Source organism: Macrobrachium rosenbergii, chromosome 53 (genome assembly GCF_040412425.1).
Source record: "Macrobrachium rosenbergii isolate ZJJX-2024 chromosome 53, ASM4041242v1, whole genome shotgun sequence".
Taxonomy (NCBI): domain Eukaryota; kingdom Metazoa; phylum Arthropoda; class Malacostraca; order Decapoda; family Palaemonidae; genus Macrobrachium; species Macrobrachium rosenbergii.
In genome coordinates this window covers 2,195,324-2,214,087 of record NC_089793.1, presented here as the reverse complement: position 1 = coordinate 2,214,087, position 18,764 = coordinate 2,195,324, and the positions used below count along the sequence as shown (strand labels likewise).

Sequence of the window (18,764 nt, the reverse complement as noted above, 5' to 3'; positions counted from 1 at the left end):
TATTTTCCTTTCCATTCTCTTAATTCCTAATGATCACCGTATTCTTTGGAAGCTTGAATTTCAAGCAGTTGCCCATATGAATAGGGTTCATCTTCTGAATAATAATAATAATAATAATAATGATAATAATAATAATAATAATAATAATAATAATAATAATAATAATAATAATGTCTTTAAAAAGCTTCGTTGTAAATAACAGATCGTCTGGTTTTGGGCAAAAATAACTTAACTATGAAAGCTTTTCTCAAAACTACCTTCGTCGTTTTACAAAACCAGTGTTGCCTTTTGAGGCGAGGTTTGTAAACAGCTCCTTTCGTGATGATATGTAAGCGGAATGTATCTCCCTACCGGGGTTAGTGCCGTCATTGCAACCTCACACGGTGCTCTGTAGGCATTACTTAAGGTTCTTTGCGGCGTCCCTCTGGCCTCTAGCTGCGACCCCTTTCGTTTTTTTTTTTTTTACTGCACCTCCATCCATATTCTCTTAATTCCATCTTACTTTCCACTCCCCTCTAACAGTTATTTCATAGTGCGGCTACGAGGTTTTCCTCCTGTTACACCTTTCAAACCTTTTATTGTCAATTTGTGTTTCAGCGCTGAATGGCCTCTTCGTGCAAACGGCGGAAAGCTCCCGTGTTGAATCAACTCTTACTTGTATTGTTTCGAAATACAGTTTTTGGTCCTGTATATAATTGTGGATTTTCAATAATTATAAGTTTTGAATTATATTTCAACTTTAGTTTTTCCCCTTTTAATGAATTTGGTATAAGACACCTTGACCTTTTTGCGCCTCTTACAAATGAAGATCCGAATTGTGGATTTTCACTTATTATAAGTTTTTGAATTATTTTTTAACTTTTACTTTTCCCCTATTAATGAATTTGATATAAAAGAACTTCATATTTTTGTGCCTCTTAGAAATGAGGATCCACTGATCCTTCTATACCCGCTTTTCCCTACAGTTAATTCCTCTTGATGGTTAGTTATTCTGCGTCATGATGATTCCTGAGGTTCTGGATGTATATGAATCTTTGGAATTCACGTCTGAACTTGCGGTAATAATTATAATAAGGACGACAACTACCATATTTAATATATATGACCTATCAATAATGCTCCAACACGCAACACATATATATATATGTATATATAATATATATATGTATGTAGGTGTGCACTCTTGACAGCTTTTATATGTAATATTAATATTAATGGTTCTTCTTCTTCTTCTTCTGTTTCTTCTTCTTCTTCTTCTTCTTCTTCTTCTTCTTCTTCTTCTTCTTCCTGCACTTTTCATGCTCGCTATATCCTTCGATTCCTTTGATTCGGGTGCCGTTCAGTCATAAAAGAGAGAGAGAGAGAGAGAGAGAGAGAGAGTTGATACGACTTCGAGACACGAAGTCACGTTCAAGTATTCGCCTGCCCTTTTTTCTGGAGACAGGCGCGGCACCTTGTGATTTCTTGTTAATATTGCGAGATAGGCGACAGATGCCTTGAATGACAGAGAGAGACGGGGAGCCGTGATGCATGAGCCACACGTGTGTCTGTCTGTCTGTCTAGCTTTGTATTTGTCTGTCTAAATGCTTTTGTAGGTGTCTGTCTTTATATCTGTGTAGCTGTTGGCTCTTATCAGTGTTTCTGTATTTTACCTACCTGTCTGTCAGTCACCTCCAATTATTATTAGTGAAGTATTATTATAATTATCTAAGTATATCTCTGCTTATCCATCATTCATGTCTGTCAGAGAGACAGAGTCCTGGGACGGATATCACAACAATTTTTTTAGTGACGGCAAAAGTTTCTCGTTGTCCCCAACATGATTACATTTCACATAAAAGTGCTCGGAATTCATTTTGGAAAATATATGAAAATTTCAGTTTAATTCATTCTTTGCACATTTGTTATTTCATATCCAATACCGTCGTCTTTCTCTCTCTCTCTCTCCTCTCTCTCTCTCTCTCTCTCTCTCTCTCTCTCTCTCTCTTATGCAGGCACACGCAAGCATTCTGAACCACTTTACGAAGATGTTATTGAGAGAATCTCTCTCTCTCTCTCTCTCTCTCTCTCTCTCTCTCTCTCTCTCTCTATCTCTCTCTCTCTCTCTCTCTCTCTCTCTCTCTCTCTCTCTCTCATATGTAGGCACACGCAAGGATTCTGAACCACTTCACTAAACTGTTACTGAAAGAAAATCTTTCTCTCTCTCTCTCTCGTATGCAGGCAGACACACGACAAATTCTGTACCATTTTACTAAGCCGTTATTGAAAGAACCCCCCTTTCTCTCTCTCTCTCTCTCTCTCTCTCTCTCTCTCTCTCTCTCTCTCTCATATGCAGCAGGCAAACGCAGATTTCAAAACCACTTTACTAAGCCGTTATTGGAAGAATCCTCTTATTGAAAGAACCAACCCCCCCGTCTCTCTCTCTCTCTCCTCTCTCTCTCTCTCTCTCTCTCTCTCTCTCTCTCTCTCTTGGTATTGTCAGTTTTGTGCCCGAGTGAAGCCAGACTTTATTGACAGATGATCGTTTTTGTAGGCGGCAGGCCCCCACGCACTTGATTTTAATCCTTTTTGTTCCAGGCACTGACGAATTGTTTCTTTCAGCCTTACAGTCTCTGAGAAAAGACCTGCGACCTGTTTCCTAAAAGAAAGAGGTGTGGAGGTACATGTATATATATATATATATATATATATATATATATATATATATATATATATATATATATATATATATATATATATATATATATATATATATATATATATATCAAACGACTTCTCCTTTAACAGGGGTGGCTCAGAGAAGAAACCAACATAGCAGTAACTGCCACATTCACAGTTTCATTTCAGAATTGTGGATGGACCCCCAACCCCCGTCGAGAAAATCCCAGAACTTAATACCCCTACGTAGAAGGATCAGTACACGTATATTTATGTAATCAAATACACTTGCCTTCGTATCTATATAAACAGTACACGTATATATACATAAGCATTTCATATACAGTGTACATATGCCGTGTAAATACAACCACTTCATTATGAAACTTCCTTGACGTCTTCAGAAAAAGAAATGACATTTGGAGCATTTCAGCTTAATAAACTGACGAAGCTTTCATGAAAACTGCAATTTTCCACTTTTCTGGTTATGTTGCAAACCACTGCCTCGTGCGCTTGCTTGTGTGCAAGCACTATTCAGCATCTTTCTCCCAAGGGATCCTTCCCTTTCCCCACCTCTCCCGCCACTACCCAAGGGAGCCTTTCCTTCCCCCTCCCCAAAAAAAGCTACCTGACCTTGTTCCTCGTATCCAGCCCTCCCAGATCCCTCAGAGTGCATGCGACAAGCAAGCAAGCCTTCACGCAAGCGTCTTAAAGAATCCCCATCAATCTGCCACGTCGTCGGCTCCTATCAAGCAATGCATGATCCCTGTGGAGTGCCTTCGTGTGCCACGGCAGTTATTAGCTCCCTTGCCGTAAAGGGAGAGGGGGAGGGAGGGAGGGAGGGAGAATGGGGTAGGGGGATAACCTTATTAATTCAAATACTCATACACGTTGCATCATGTGACAAAAAAGGGGGGAAGAATAACGGGTGTAGAAGGCAATGGCGGAGTTTTAAGTGTTGCTGGATTTGATGTGTGATTAAGTTGTTGCTCACTAGAATTATTATTATTATTATTATTATTATTATTATTATTATTATTATTATTGTGTGTATTATTATTATTCGATACACTAAAATCTAAATCATTCACTTAGGCTTTTCCTCACAAGAATTTTTTTCAAGGTGGCTGATAATTTCTTCTTTTATTAATTTCTAGAATGGCCTGAAATCTGTTGTGGCTGGATACCTGTTTTACGAAACTATTATCTAGTCCAGAATATTAATTTAGTTTTTGCATACAAAAATATCTTGGCAGCATCACGTTTAGGCTTTTTCTTACAAGAATTATTTTGGGTGACTGAAAATTTCTTCTTTTAGTAAGTTGTGGAATGAATTAGTGAAATAACGAATATAATTAGAAACTTTTTAACTTTTCCTTGGGGCTCGCAGCCGCCCCCCCTTGGAAATTGATGATGCCCCCTTAGGGGGACGCGCGCCCCCAGGTTGAAATCCACTGATCTATCACCTTGAACCTAGGAATACGAATATCTAGTATCACACCTAGCACCTAGTAATCATTATCCAAAAAGGAAATATCAAATGTGTAGCTTAAACATTTCTAGTACCTTATACCTAACGCTTAGCACCTAGTACCTTAAAAATTAAGCATCCATTTTGTCCTTCACAATTCAAGAAAATTCACCAAATTCGTACTTTGCAAATATTAATCCATTACTCCATAATTCCAGAAAATTCACCAAATTCGTATATTGCAAATATTTATCTACTACTTGCAAATATTGATCCATTGCTCCCTAATTCATGAAAATTCACCAAATTCGTATCTTGCAAATATTTGTCTGTTACTCTATAATTCATGAAAATTCACCAAATTCGTATCTTGCAAATATTTGTCTGTTACTCTATAATTCAAGAAAATTCAGCACATTCGTGCCTCGCACCATTCATAATTCATTTCGCTTTGTCGCCGAATTTCACTGGTCCCCCGGGCCTTATACAGCGATGATAATGTTCACCCGACTTCCGGAAATGATTCATAGTCGCAGGATAATGACAGAGCTTGATTCGCAAATGTTGTCTTTAGCGGATTATCGTAAATTTTGTTTTCTTTAATTTCTTGTTAGATTTTTTTTTATCAATGTTTCTTAAATGGTCGTAGGTATTTAGGTTATGTATTAGGCTTTGTATGTATGTATATATGAATGTAAATGTGTATAATTATGTATATATATTTTGTTTGTTTGTATGTATGTATACATACGTTTATATATAAATATATATATATATAAATGTTTTATATATATATATATATATATATATATATATATATATATATATATATATATATATATATATATATATATATAATCAAATCTTTCAGTCAGGAAGTTAAGTAACTTTGGATTTGGTCACTGTTTGAATGGCAGACCAGGAAAAAAAAGCCAGTTGGGCATAGCATCTCTCTCTCTGGAACTCTAACTCTCTCTCTCTCTCTCTCTCTCTCTCTCTCTCTCTCTTTCTCTCTCTCTCTTTCTCTCTACTTGAAGCAAAGAAGTCTTCCAGCTATGAAATTTTGGTAATCAGATCTCTATTCTCGAGTTGATTATTGTATTTTCATCGCAGACTAAAGTTGGAACGAGGTCAAGGAAGCATTGCCTCTCTCTCTCTCTCTCTCTCTCTTTTATGCAGGCACACGCAAAATTCTATACCACTTTACTAAGCTGTTAAAAGACCTCTCTCTCTCTCTCTCTCTCTCTCTCTCTCTCTCTCTCTCTCTCTCTCTCTCTCTCTCTCTCTCCATTTTATATTCTGGCAAAACAGCGAACTGCATCTGAGAGAGAGAGAGAGAGAAGAAAGAGAGAGAGAGAGAGAGGAAGGGGACATACATATAAGGGGTGATGTATATTAATCTAAATACAAATTAACTGATTCGTTTTCTTTGTTCCTTTAGACTGCATTTAAAAAAAATATATTGAACTGTTAGGTTATGTAAAGCAGAAAGCTCTCTCTCTCTCTCTCTCTCTCTCTCTCTCTCTCTCTCTCTCTCCTCTCTCTCTCTCTCTCTCTCCCTCCCCGCGCTAAAGTTCAGCGAAAGTGGAACTTGAGTGATACCTGGAAACTGGCATAAGTCCCCCGGGCAGCGCTGGTATAGTGATGCACTCATCACCTTTAAACTTGAGTCACGGCAGTTGCCACTTACAAGCAGGGGTAGGTGGAGGGAGGGAGGCGGGTGGTGTTCGAGGGAGGGCTTGAGAGGGGTTGGGGCGGGATATGCTTGGTGAATAGAGGATGGAGTAGGGGAAAGGGGAGGCGGGGTTGGGGGGACAAGGATAAAGGAAGCGCAACGTTCAAACAACTTTTCAGAGGAACAATGGGGAAAATCATTGGAAGCATAACTGCTTGCTCGAACCTTTTCGCAACTTTATTGAGCGAGTGTCGTGGAGATGAAAAGAGGATATTTCGATCGTTTTCTTGAATATTTTTTTTTTCTTATAATTTCAATTTTTATTATTTTCTGGAGTATCTTTTATTTTTCTTCAAGATTGTTTGCCTGACTCCGTCTCCTTAGTATAGAGAAGTAAAAATGTACAGAATTGTATTTTTTATGGTGATAGTGTATGTCTACTTTACTGAGAAACTAATATAGAATGGAAAGGCAAGAGAGAGAGAGAGAGAGAGAGAGAGATGAAATCATGGAAAAATAAAAATGTCAAAAATATATTTTTCATAGTAATAGTTTAGGTCTGCAGTGCTTTGAAATTAATATAGAATGGAAAGCCGAGAGAGAGAGAGAGAGAGAGAGATAAAAATGATGGGAAACTTGAAATGCACAAAATAATATTTTTGATGGTGATAGTGAAGGTCTGCAATGCTGTGAAATTAATATAAAAAATGGAAAGGCAAGAGAGAGAGAGAGAGAGAGAGAGAGAGAAGAGGAAAAAGTTGGTAATCGATACCCCACTGTAAAACAAGGCAGGTAGGGAGAATCCATCATTGGCAGGGGAATCCAAGGCAGGGAAATTGTTTGATCCCCTAACGGCCTTTCCCCCTTTGATGGGGAGAAAGGGAGAAAAAGACAGCCTGGTTATACCTGGCCCGAAACGAAAGCAGGTGACACACGAGGCTCGTGCTTACCTGTTCATTCACCCGTATATATACCTGGGTTAGGATTTGTTGATGTTTATTCTCTGCGGCTCAGAGTTGGCTCAGGGCTTCAGAATCAAGCTGAGAATTGTTTGTTCGTATTTTGATAAGATTGTGTCCCGTATGAGAACGCAGTCCCAGGCACAGGTAAACACAGGTAAAATACAGGTAAACACGCCCCTGAGTTGTTGTCATCACCAAGCCTTACTGAAACTTCAGCCAAACCTTAGTATTCTGTTGTAAGAGGTAACAGTTCACAACGAGGCCCAAAAAAACAGGTGAAGCAGAGAGAGTTGTATCCTCTTCTGGGTATTATTAAATTCCAGACGAACTTGTTATTTTACCAATTTCAACTCCAAGGAGACTTTCTTCAAAAGAAAAACGATAATCAAATGGAAGACGTCAAAAATTTCCAGCTATTTCCAACATTCCTTGCACGCCCTCTCGCTAGACATTCTTTATAATCATCCAAATTATAAACTAAAAGCTCCTTATTAGGGATTAGTTACACACTGTAAAGAGATATCAATCAAAAGTTGGGACCATTCTAGCACCGTGTGCCTGATGATGTTTTTCGGGACGGAGTAGATTTTGAAGATTTGAAAGTAGATATCGATCGATTAAATGCAACTGGTATGCCATTGCATACCTAATTGATTCGGGGTATCTCTGGGACGGGAGGGATCGGAGGGCAGCCTAATGCACTCGGCACTCGGGACGGAGTAGATTTTAAAGATTTGAAAGTAGATATCGATCGATTAAATGCAACTGGTATGCCATTGCATACCTAATTGACTCGGGGTATCTCTGGGACGGGAGGGATTTGAGGGCAGCCTGATCCACTCGGCACTCGCAAAACTGGGTCAGCGACTAGCTTCATGAAAATAGATGGGATGCAGAACGATCGATCGGCTGAAACGTTGACAGAAAACGTACTTATACGTTCAAACTGAATGAAAACAACTCAGGGCTATGAGCTTTTGTGAGGGGATATCATCAGTTAGTTACAGAGAGTTGTTCACTTTTGATGTATCTCGTTTTTGTACCTTTTTTTTAAATAGAAAGTTTGCTTTTCACATTCTTTTTTGTGTGACAGAGAGTAGGTTGAGATTGTCATAGATAATCCCTGGGAATTTTTTATTGGATTTTATCATGGCAACCTCGCGTGGGAGTGTTGCCAGTGGTTGCATAAGGTTGGTGACGTAAAACAGACTGCGAAGTGAATTTCGTAGGTGGTGGAAAGGCAGCTGCCAATTTAACGTGGATAAATGTAGTACTTTCTGTTTTGTCATCCTTTGGCTGCCTAGCATTAGGACAATTCAAACTTGTATTTTTGTTATATCAAAGTATATGCATTTCAAAACTAACTGATAATGATGATTCAAAAATGTTACTGACATACAGTGGAACATATATCTGATCACGGCTAATCCTGTAAAAATGGTATTAGCTTGCCGGAGTTCAGCCCCATTCTCCCATATGTAAACAAGATTCGAAGGAAGTATTTTGACCATCCTTACCTTGGTGGTGAAGGGTGTGTTTGGGAATCGATTAACCAGCTGTTCCCGACTGAGATGTTTGAAGGAAATGGAGTCCCTCGTCCAGGTCCACAAGAAATTCGGCTCTACGTTCCTCAGGAGCCTAGCAACAAGTGGAAGGTCGCTGTCGGTCAGGTCGTAGTCTACGTAAGGGTTGTAAGGCTCCGGCTTTTCCTCTTCTGCTCCTTCTGCGTCGTTCTTTTCTTCCTCTGGGCAGTCGCTGGCGTTTCCCCCTTGAGAGCCACTCTCTCCGTTGTTTGACTCCTGTTGCGAGCAACTTTCCTTATCGTCATCGTCATCCTTGCCGTTGTCTAGTGACTTTCTCGTGGCAACGTTGGCTGTACTGTATTTGAATATGGGAGCGTTCTTTTCAGTTATCGACTCGGCTAAACCTTTCCTAATTTCAGATGGACCCAAAATGGCAGTGTTGAAGTGGTCACTATTCTTTGCAGGTTCAGCACAATTATCACTTGGTTCTTCTGCTGCACTGGAAGACTTTTCAGATTCTTGTGATTTGCTATCATCAGAAGTAGAGTGATTATCAGACTGGTTGTCAGAGGCAGTTGAAGTCTTGTTCTCATTTACATCATGATTAGGTGGTTGCACTACAGTTTCTACAGTGGAAGAACCTAGATTGGCAGTGATTCTCTGTTCTTTATTATCAGATTCTAGTGGGGATGAAGATTGCGGTGAAGGTGAGGGAACTGACAGTGATACAGATGAGGGAGAGATGTCTGTGTTTACAGATTCAGAAGGAGAAGATTCGACTGTCTCTGTTTGTGCAGATGAGGGCGAGTCATCGTCGTCGACTGTAGCACCATGAACTTCAGAGTCCTCTTCCTCCTCCTCCTGGTTTTGTTCGTCTTTGGTTTCTTCTCCTGTTCCTCTCGACGTAGATCCTGATGTCTTATGGTGTGGGTGTGAGTGGCTTGACGCTGGGCTCGTTGAAGGTGCGCTCAAAGGGGACATGAAGGACAGCTGGTACCCAACGTGTGGACAAACACAGTTGTTTGGATGAGGATTGACGTAGGGAACGGTATGCTGAATTTTTTCCACCCACCCCCTCCTTCTTAAGGCATCTTTGACAGCAGGGAGAGTACCCAAATATGGAGAAGACTCGTCCTTCCTGTAGAAATTGAATATGAATGCAGTTAACAAAAAGGAGCATGTTTTCCTACAGCAGTTTAGCAAATGTTAGCACTACTGTTGGTTCACACATAATTTGTATTTACATGTAACTTACATCATGTTGCCTTATTCAACTACAAGAGTTCTGTTATCATTATCAATTCTAACATTTGTAAGACCATTTAACCAAACCCATGAATCATCACACACACACTGCAACTTACTTAAGAAAGGTACTTACCAAAATGGCCCTTTCAGTGAAGAGTTTTACACGCCTGATCTGTTCTGAGCAGACCTGCTGAGAGCGAGGAGAAATACCGGCCAAGGAGGAGCTTAGTTTTCTCCCAGGGGATCTGGGAAGTCCCGGGCTTGTAGGAGCTAAGCAAAAGTCGAATGCACCAACTCCAGGCCCTCCACCACAGCGACCACTCGAATGCCGTAGTCGAGGGCGAGGTGAAATTTCAGTTGGACTCACAGTTGACTTCTTATGAGGAGGGAGTTCTTGCAGACATCTGGAATTGTTGCTCTGGGAATTCAAGGAATTTTTGTTCTTCAGATTTGTACACTTTGTGTTCGAGTTCTTTGGCAACCCATTTTTATTGGCACCGGTACCTGTAGGTATGGTGATGGGACTCATGACGTTTTTGCGGGATGCTTTTGATATAGACTCACATTTTGAGCAAGTGATTTTTGATAAGACATTCTTGGGGAACTTTGACTGTGGTATTTTTTGGTTTACAGAAGAGGAGGAGGAATTAGAGGATGCTGATTTTATGGGAGATTTGTTATCTTTTTTCTCAGGTGGTTTGGTAGTGCTGGTGGTGTTAACTGAATTTTCATATTTGGTCTGAGTCAGTGTGAAGTCTTCTGAAATCTTCTTGACGTGCTGACGAACAGCAGTGGACGGTCGAATGTTTCCCTTCGATTTAAGTTCCTTCTTGTACAGTTTTGCTGTTTTCTTCCATTCTTTGTTGTTGTGTGTAGTTTGGTCTTCTTTGGTGTGTGAACTTTGTGTAGCATTGTTTATGTTTATGTAGTCAATATGGGGTCTTATCTGAATGTTATTAAAAGGGATTTTGCCATGTTTCAGCAAAGGAGTTAAATGCGCCGGTCCTGATCCAAAGTGTTCTTGCATTTTCATTGCTCTGCCTGGAATTGCAACCTTCATAATTCACCAAATGTTTAGGAGAATGTTGAAGAAATTTTTACCACTTGACTGGCATGCCCTTAGGCTGTGAAGAACTTGCAGGTCTCCTCTCTAGATGTCCAGAAATATCATTGCCCTGGATCAAATATGCATAGAACCTTTTGGAGTGAAGATGATTGTCGCAGCTGCAACAAGCCAATGTTTCTTCATGAGCCATTACAGGTAAAAACAGACTTCAGGGGGGGCCTTTACTACTCAGCTTTTGGTTCTGTGTACACCATCGTGGCGCAACAGCCATCAAAGAGCCTAAGGGACATCAGTTATGTTGTTTTCAGGAGATCTTTAGCGGACTTGTCTTCGTCTTCTCCCCAACCATCTAGGTGTACAATACACCTGCTATCTACCAGGCACAATTTGTGCACTCTCTTCAATGCTTTCTTTGTCACATAAAATCATGTATTGCATTTCTTTGAAATAGTCAGCGAAGGCTCAGATGATGGCTATGCTAGTCACCTTACAGTGTGGCAGATTTCGCGTTTGTGTGTATATGAAAGAACTGATTGTCAGTGGCATCATGGGTGAGCATCCTAGACTAGAGCTGTTCTTTGATGGCGAGCAAGTTCCTGGAGAAATGCAGCCGACTAATGAGCTGGGTAATGTCTCATATACTGTCTTTCAATGAATGGAAGAACTTTTGTGAGAAGAATATGACTGAAGTATACCAAAGCTTGTGGGTGGGGAGAAAAGTCAAGAACGTTTCCTAAATGCCCCACCCAGGAGTTCCAGCAAGGGGCTCTTGGCTGTCGGGGTTCGTGTGCTACGGAGTGGCTTTAGGCCCCAGCTACTGATATCTGCAAAAGGAAAAAGGAGAGTTTAGTTCAAGTGCAGTGGAGGTTTTTCTGTCTTAGAAGATAAATGAGTTGCAGAACACAGAACCTTAATGTCACATCACTAAAATGTGTCTGGTCACAAAACTTGAACATACTGATTAGTTGGCAGTGGGTTGCCACAGACCCTTTAAGATCACAGGTGTTGTTTTAATTGCTGAAGATCATTAAAACCTAAAGCTGAAATGAAATACTTTTAAAGATCCCAGAACCTCCATAGAGCAATGAAGAATTACACTGTAGAGCATTCAAAGTTATTTTCAGCGTCCTTTGGCTAAGCTGCCAAGTTTTGAGCCTTTTACTTTACATCCCTTTCCAATCCCTTTCTTCCATCTTACTGTCCAACCACTCCAACTTCCCCTTTTCACTGTTTTAAGTGCTGAATGGCTTAAAGTGACCTAGTGCATGGCTTTATAGCCAAGTTTTCATAAACCATATATCAAGATCCCAGAATATGCTGATAAATGGAACTGATGAGTGACTGTTGCAGAATCGGAAGGCTACTGAGATATTTGTGCTATGAAATGAAGGTAAAAAAGATCAAATATATTATTACCAGAATTACATTAATGGGTAAAGTTACAGGACGTTAGTTTTACCAAGAGTAAAAGATTAAAGAAGGTCAGAGAACCAAATGTCTTATATTTTCAACTTTACACCATCTTTAAATCAAAATATTCTTTCATTAATATTCATGGCTTAACTCTTCACTAATTTTGTAGAATTTTACAATATAATTATTAGAAAATGTCCGAGATATTTCGGGGAACATCTTCCCTGTAACACATATGTTTGGCAGTTTTATTATATTCATTAGCTTTGTAACATCTTTAAATAAAAAATACTCTCATTAATATTCATAACTTGGCTCATTTCAATTTCTGTATTACTTTACAGCCAAATTATTTAGAATATGGCCAAAGTATTTTGGGGAACTCTTTCCCCTTTATGAAGGATGTTTGGCATATTTGCAGTGGGCTTTAGAACGCCTTTCCTCGTCCACAGGGCTTTCGACAAAGCCTGACACGTTGCACAACCAAATTCAAACTTTGGGCTTCCACTCCTTCTCTACTGCAAACTCATGTTTAGCATTTGATGTCATTAATATAATATGTATATATATATATATATATATATATATATATATATATATATATATATATATAACTATAGATATATATAATATATATATATAATATATATATAATATATATATAATATAAATATATATATGTATGTATGTATGTATGTATTAGAAATATCACACAATTACGTTTGGAACAGAAATAAATTTCTAACTCACATCAGGATCAGACAGGTCTTTCAAATGGGTAGCCTGGTTGGCAGCGCTCTGGTCTTTCATTTGAAAGACCTGGGTTCCATTTCCCTGATGTGAGTCAGAAATTTATATATATATATATATATATATATATATATATATATATATATATAATATATATATATATATATATATATATATATATATATATATCTTTATCTTTGACAACAGCTTGCTTCCTCATATCTAGCAGATGGTTTGCATGACAGAAAATTGTAATATTTTGCTTTATTTTACTTTATAGAATAGGACAATATTCACTTCCCTATCATCATCATCAGTTAAGCAACGCATATATACAAGTAAACAGAAAATAAAATGTACTTATACCCGTTTCATCAAATATGACGTTATGAAACAGCTACATTATGACATGATACACTACCAGGCACGTTCCATCGAATGGACTAATATTTACTGTTTATTTCGTCCCAGCAAATAAACGTTCAGTAGTCGTTCCATCGGAGAAAATAATATATATATATATATAGCTTCTACATTGAAAGGGAAAGTTAAATGCCGTGTATTTGATGGGTGATTATCAGTGTTTGATTCATGAGGAATATGTATATATATATATATATATATATATATATATATATATATATATATATATATATATATATATATATATATATATATATATATAATAATATTATATATATATATATATATATATGTATATATATATATATATATATGTATGTATGTATATATATGTATATAAGATAATAGATATATACAGTATATATATGTATATATATCTATATATATATAAATTTATATATATATATATTATACTACACACATATATATATTTATTGAGAGAGAGAGAGAGAGAGAGAGAGAGAGAGAATAAGACAGAGAATGGTGTAGCAAGCTACAAAAGGAAATGATATTCCTTTTAAAGAATGGAACACATAAATAAAACTTTGGAACCTTCTAAGCCAGAGTCAGAGAACTTCACCAAGGATGAAAGTGGTGACCCCTCCTCTCTCTCTCTCTCTCTCTCTCTCTCTCTCTCTCTCTCTCTCTCTCTCTCTCTCTCTCTCTCTCTCTCTTCCCCCCCACTTCTTGACCTACATGACCTCGAGTGTGGACTGCGCGTATAATCAATGGAAATGATGTAATAATGGTGGTCGTGTGTACCTTGACGTCCCGATCGATCTCCATCATGGAAGGGGAGAAGAGAGAGAGAGAGAGAAAGAAAGAAGAAGAGAAGATAACTGTTTGACAGATGTGTGCAGAATATGTCAAATACAAGATAGATAGAAAAATAATATAAAGAGAGAGAGAGAGAGCTGGGGTTGGAGAAAGGTGTTCTGTACGTGTTAGAGAGAGAGAGAGAAAGTGAGAGGGATGAAAGCTGTAGGTTGACCAATGTTTGCAGAATATGACAAATACATATGTAAGAAAATACAAGGTAAATAGAGAGAGAGAGACAGAGACAGAGAGAGAGAGAGAGACAGAGAGAGAGAGACAGAGAGAGAGAGAGAGATGAAAGCTGTAGATTGACAAATGTTTTCAGAGTATGAGACAAATACATGTGTAAGAAAATACAAGATGAATAGAGAGAGAGAGCTGGAGTTCGAGAAAGGTGTTCTGTACGTGTTAGAGAGAGAGAGAGAGAGAAAGAGAGAGAGGGGATTTTGAGGGGAGAAATCATTTTGCGGGGAGTAAATCGATCAGGAGGTTAGAACGACAACCAATATTTGACAGATAGAGAGAGAGAGAGAGTGGAGAGAGAGAGGGGAGAGAACGGGGGAAAATGGATATTTTCTCAACCGGGTGGGTCGTTGTAGACAATAAACAAATAGTTCTCTTTTGTTTACAAAGAGGCAAGGCCTAATGGAAGAGAGTACAAAGTTCTTAAATAAGAAAGAAATAGAACTAGCAAATAAACTCCCCAAAATTCTTTTGAAACCAGGTGAAGGGATAATGTGATTCTCTCTCTCTCTCTCTCTCTCTCTCTCTCTCTCTCTCTCTCTGTCTCTCTGTCTCTCTTATATTCGGCACACCATTCTCAACCTTTAACTTCCATATCTCTCTCTCTCTCTCTCTCTCTCTCTCTCTCTCTCTCTCTCTCTCTCTCTCTCTCTCTCTATATTCAAACCCATTCTCAACCTTTAACTTCCATCTCTCTCTCTCTCTCTCTCTCTCTCTCTCTCTCTCTCTCTCTCTCTCTCTCTCTCTCTCTCTCTCTCTATATATATATATATATATATATATATATATATATATATATATATATATATATATATATATATATATATCTCACTATATATATATATATATATATATCTTTGTTTTTACACACCTTTCTCCTCCTTCAGCTTCCACCTCTCTCTCTCTCTCTCTCTCTCTCTCTCTCTCTCTCTCTCTCTCTCTCTCTCTCTCTCTCTCTCTCTCTCTCTCAAGAAGATTGAAACTATAATTGACCTCTCTTAAGCCTTTAAGCCTTTAACACTCTAGGGGTTGCTTGGAATGTAGGAAGGAATCGATAAATGTCGGCGTTAGGCTTAGAATTATGAGAGAGAGAGAGAGAGAGAGAGAGAGAGGGGAGAGAGAGAGAGAGAGAGAGAGAGGAGAGAGAGAAGAGAATCCCTGGCATGTGAATGGATCATGAATTAGCATTTTGTTCGTGATGAGTATATGGTTAGATATAGCGCTATTTATCTGTGGCTTTCTGCATTGTATATGAGATATATGAGAATATATATATATATATATATATATATATATATATATATATATATATATATATATATATATATATATACACTCTCTATATATATATATGTGTGTGTGTGTGTTTATATATATATATACATTTATGAAAGTATATGGACAATTTATGCAACTAAAAAATATAATCATTCATGCAAAATGAAACTGCAACAACAAATAGAAAAAGTACAACCCTGGATTTAGTTACAAAAATATATTTTCGTTTCCTTGGCCCTTTCTCTCTCTCTCTCTCTCTCTCTCTCTCTCTCTCTCTCTCTCTCTCTCTCTCTCTCTCTCTCTCTCTCTCGTAGTTATCTCTGTATTCATGTCTGTGCAAAGGAAGTATTTGACCTTTCCAAGGACCCGGGCCATCGATCACTGTTGACCAAATCTATACCAAAGCAAATGTCTGTGGTTTTATTTATTTATTTATTATTTATATATTAATTTCTTTATTTACTTATTTGTTTATTTTATTTATTTATGTATTTCTCTGTTTTTCGTCTCGTCGAAAGGAATCGGAGAGTATTAAGTCAATAAATTAACACATAAATAGATGAAAATATTAAATTATGAAAATACAAAGCGAATGGTTTTAGGGTAGTAATGCCTTGCGTCATCGCTTGAACTTTTGAGGTCCTCATTTAGATAATGTTCCTAAGTCAAGCCAGCACCCGTGCACACTTCCTACCTCTCTTATGCTTATGCATAACGCATGCTTTCTTGCTTGTCAGTGCTTGTGTACCGCATTTCCCCTTTCCTAATACATTAGTCATTGTTGCCATGCCAACGGATGGTCGGCAGGGCCGTTACGGGATGTTGCAATTCCTCGTGCTTGCTATGAAATGGTGTACATTATTTTGATACGGGGATAACCTTGCCATTTGGTAATTCCGAATTTTCTGTCGGTGGTACCTTGTGTTTTACCTGTCTCTAGCTTGGATAAAAAGCTGTTTTACCTATCTCTGTTTTACCAGACTCTAGCTTGGTTAAAACTGTCTTAGCAATTTCAGTTTTACCAGACTCTAGCTTGGATAAAATTTTTTACCAATCTCAGCATTACCAGACTCTAGCTTGGTTAAAACTATCTTAGCAATTTCAGTTTTACCAGACTCTAGCTTAGATAAAACTGTTTTGCCCATCTCTGTTTTACCAGACTAGCAATCTCAGCATTACCAGACTCTGCTAAAACTGTCTTAGCAATTTCAGTTTTACCAGACTCTAGCTTGGATAAAACTTTTTACCAATCTCAGCATTACCAGACTCTAGCTTGGCTAAAACTGTCTTAGCAATTTCAGTTTTACCAGACTCTAGCTTGGATAAAACTGTTTTTGCCAATCTCAGCTTTACCAGACTCTAGCTTGGCTGAAACTGTCTTAGCAATTTCAGTTTTACCAGACTAGCTTGGCTAAGACTGTCTTAGCAATTTCAGTTTTACCAGACTCTAGCTTGGATAAAACTGATTTACCAATCTCAGCATTACCAGACTCTAGCTTGGTTAAAACTGTCTTAGCAATTTCAGTTTTACCAGACTAGCTTGGCTAAAACTGTCTTAGCAATTTCAGTTTTACCAGACTCTAGCTTGGCTGAAACTGTTTTGCTCATCTCAGTTTTACCAGACTCTGGCTTGGATAAAACTGTTTTGCTCATTTCAGTGTTACCTGACTCTAGTTTGGCTAAAACTGTCTTACCAATTTCAGTGTTACCTGACTCTAGCTTGGCTAAAGCTGTTTTACCAATCTTAATTTTACCTGTTTTCTACCTTGTCTAAAACCATTTTAGCTGTCTCTAGCTTGACCGAAAGTGTTTTACTTGTCTCTAGCTTGGCTAAAACTGTCTTATCTGTCTAAGCTTAGCCCAAAACTTTTACCAGTCTGAGTCTCTTGAGAGAGAGAAAAAAAAAAAGTTATGAATATTCGCTTGAGAGTTTAAGGCAGTGTTTCCGCCCATGTTTGGGGGGAAAAAACATGTAGGGGGAAATTTAGGGAGAAGATCCGGGAAAGTTGTTAAATATCCAGGAGCGTCTCTTGGTCCCTGTTTGTCCCTGTTGTCCCCTATTCCCCCGACAGTTCGTTTCCTTTGGTATAGGTCTGCAATATTCACGACCATTTTTTTGCAGGGAGGGAGGAGGGAGCTGGGGAAAGATTGGGGGAACGTGGCTTAGTACCGTGTGTGCTTTCATGTCCATAAAACAAAACAAGTAAGGAATTCGTCGAAGCTTCTTCGGCGCGATCGAGTTTTCTGTACAGCCGCTACTGCGTGTAATCAAGGCCACCGAAAATAGATCTGTCTTTCGGTTGTCTCGGTGTAATGCTGTATGAGCCGCGACCCATTAAACGTCAACCACGGGCCTGTGGTGGCCTGGCGCCTATATCGTTGACAGAAGCACGATTATGGCTAACTTTAACCTTAAATAAAATCAAAACTACTGAGGCTAGAGGGCTGCAATTTGGTATGTTTGATGATTGGAGGGTGGATAATCAACATACCAATTTACAGGCCTCTAGCCTCAGTAGCTTTTAAGATCTGAGGGCGGACAGAACAAAATGTAGACTTACAGACAAAGCCGGCACAATAGTTTTCTTTTCAGAAAACTAAAATAAGCACACAAATTCTGAGGGGCTGGCACTTGGCACTCTAGAATCTCGTGTGTTAGAAAGGCGGGGAAGGGATAGAGAGGCTTTTCGTAAGAAACGTGTAGGATTTTACGTCACTGAGATTCGAACTGGTCTCATACTTGTAAAATTTTTACCGTTTTATCTTTGCATCCGTTTTATAGTGGAAATTTTCGCCAAGGTTAATTTTGTAGTCCGGAAACTGACCTTTCAGCATTTGGGAAGGTACGTGTTTCCATTTTCTTAATTTAATTTATTTTCAAGCATTTTTATTTTCTTAATTTTATTTATTTTTTCTTTAATAAGCTCCAAGTTCACTCCGAGGGTATAAGTTAATCTAGAGCAGAATTACCCTTCAAGATATAAATAAAAAACCTTTAAAGTGGAAGGTTTCCAATGTTCTTTCAAAGATATATAGCAAATCTTGCATGCACGCTGTGGTACATAGACTGATAAAAAAAAAAGATAGACAAAGAGAGGTAGGGGAAGGCTCTACGTAGGAATTGATGATACCTATGTCGAAAAGGGGAATATGTATGCCAGGCACCCTGTGTCATGTCTTCGGTAGGCGAGGCGACACGCAACATGCGACCAGAACAAAAGAGGAAGTTAATTTTTTC

The 18,764-nt window shown here is 38.4% G+C and overlaps 1 protein-coding gene across 1 annotated transcript in view; it reads right to left on the bottom strand.

Moving 5' to 3' along the window:
• Positions 1 to 18,764, bottom strand: part of LOC136834199 (tubulin glycylase 3E-like) — a 148,231-nt gene that overhangs the window by 39,280 nt on the left and 90,187 nt on the right. The window contains 3 exon segments of the mRNA XM_067096478.1: positions 8,284 to 9,396; positions 9,398 to 9,427; positions 9,671 to 11,427. Of these exon segments, the coding sequence (XP_066952579.1) occupies positions 8,284 to 9,396; positions 9,398 to 9,427; positions 9,671 to 10,597 (2,070 nt within the window). The 5' untranslated portion in view covers positions 10,598 to 11,427.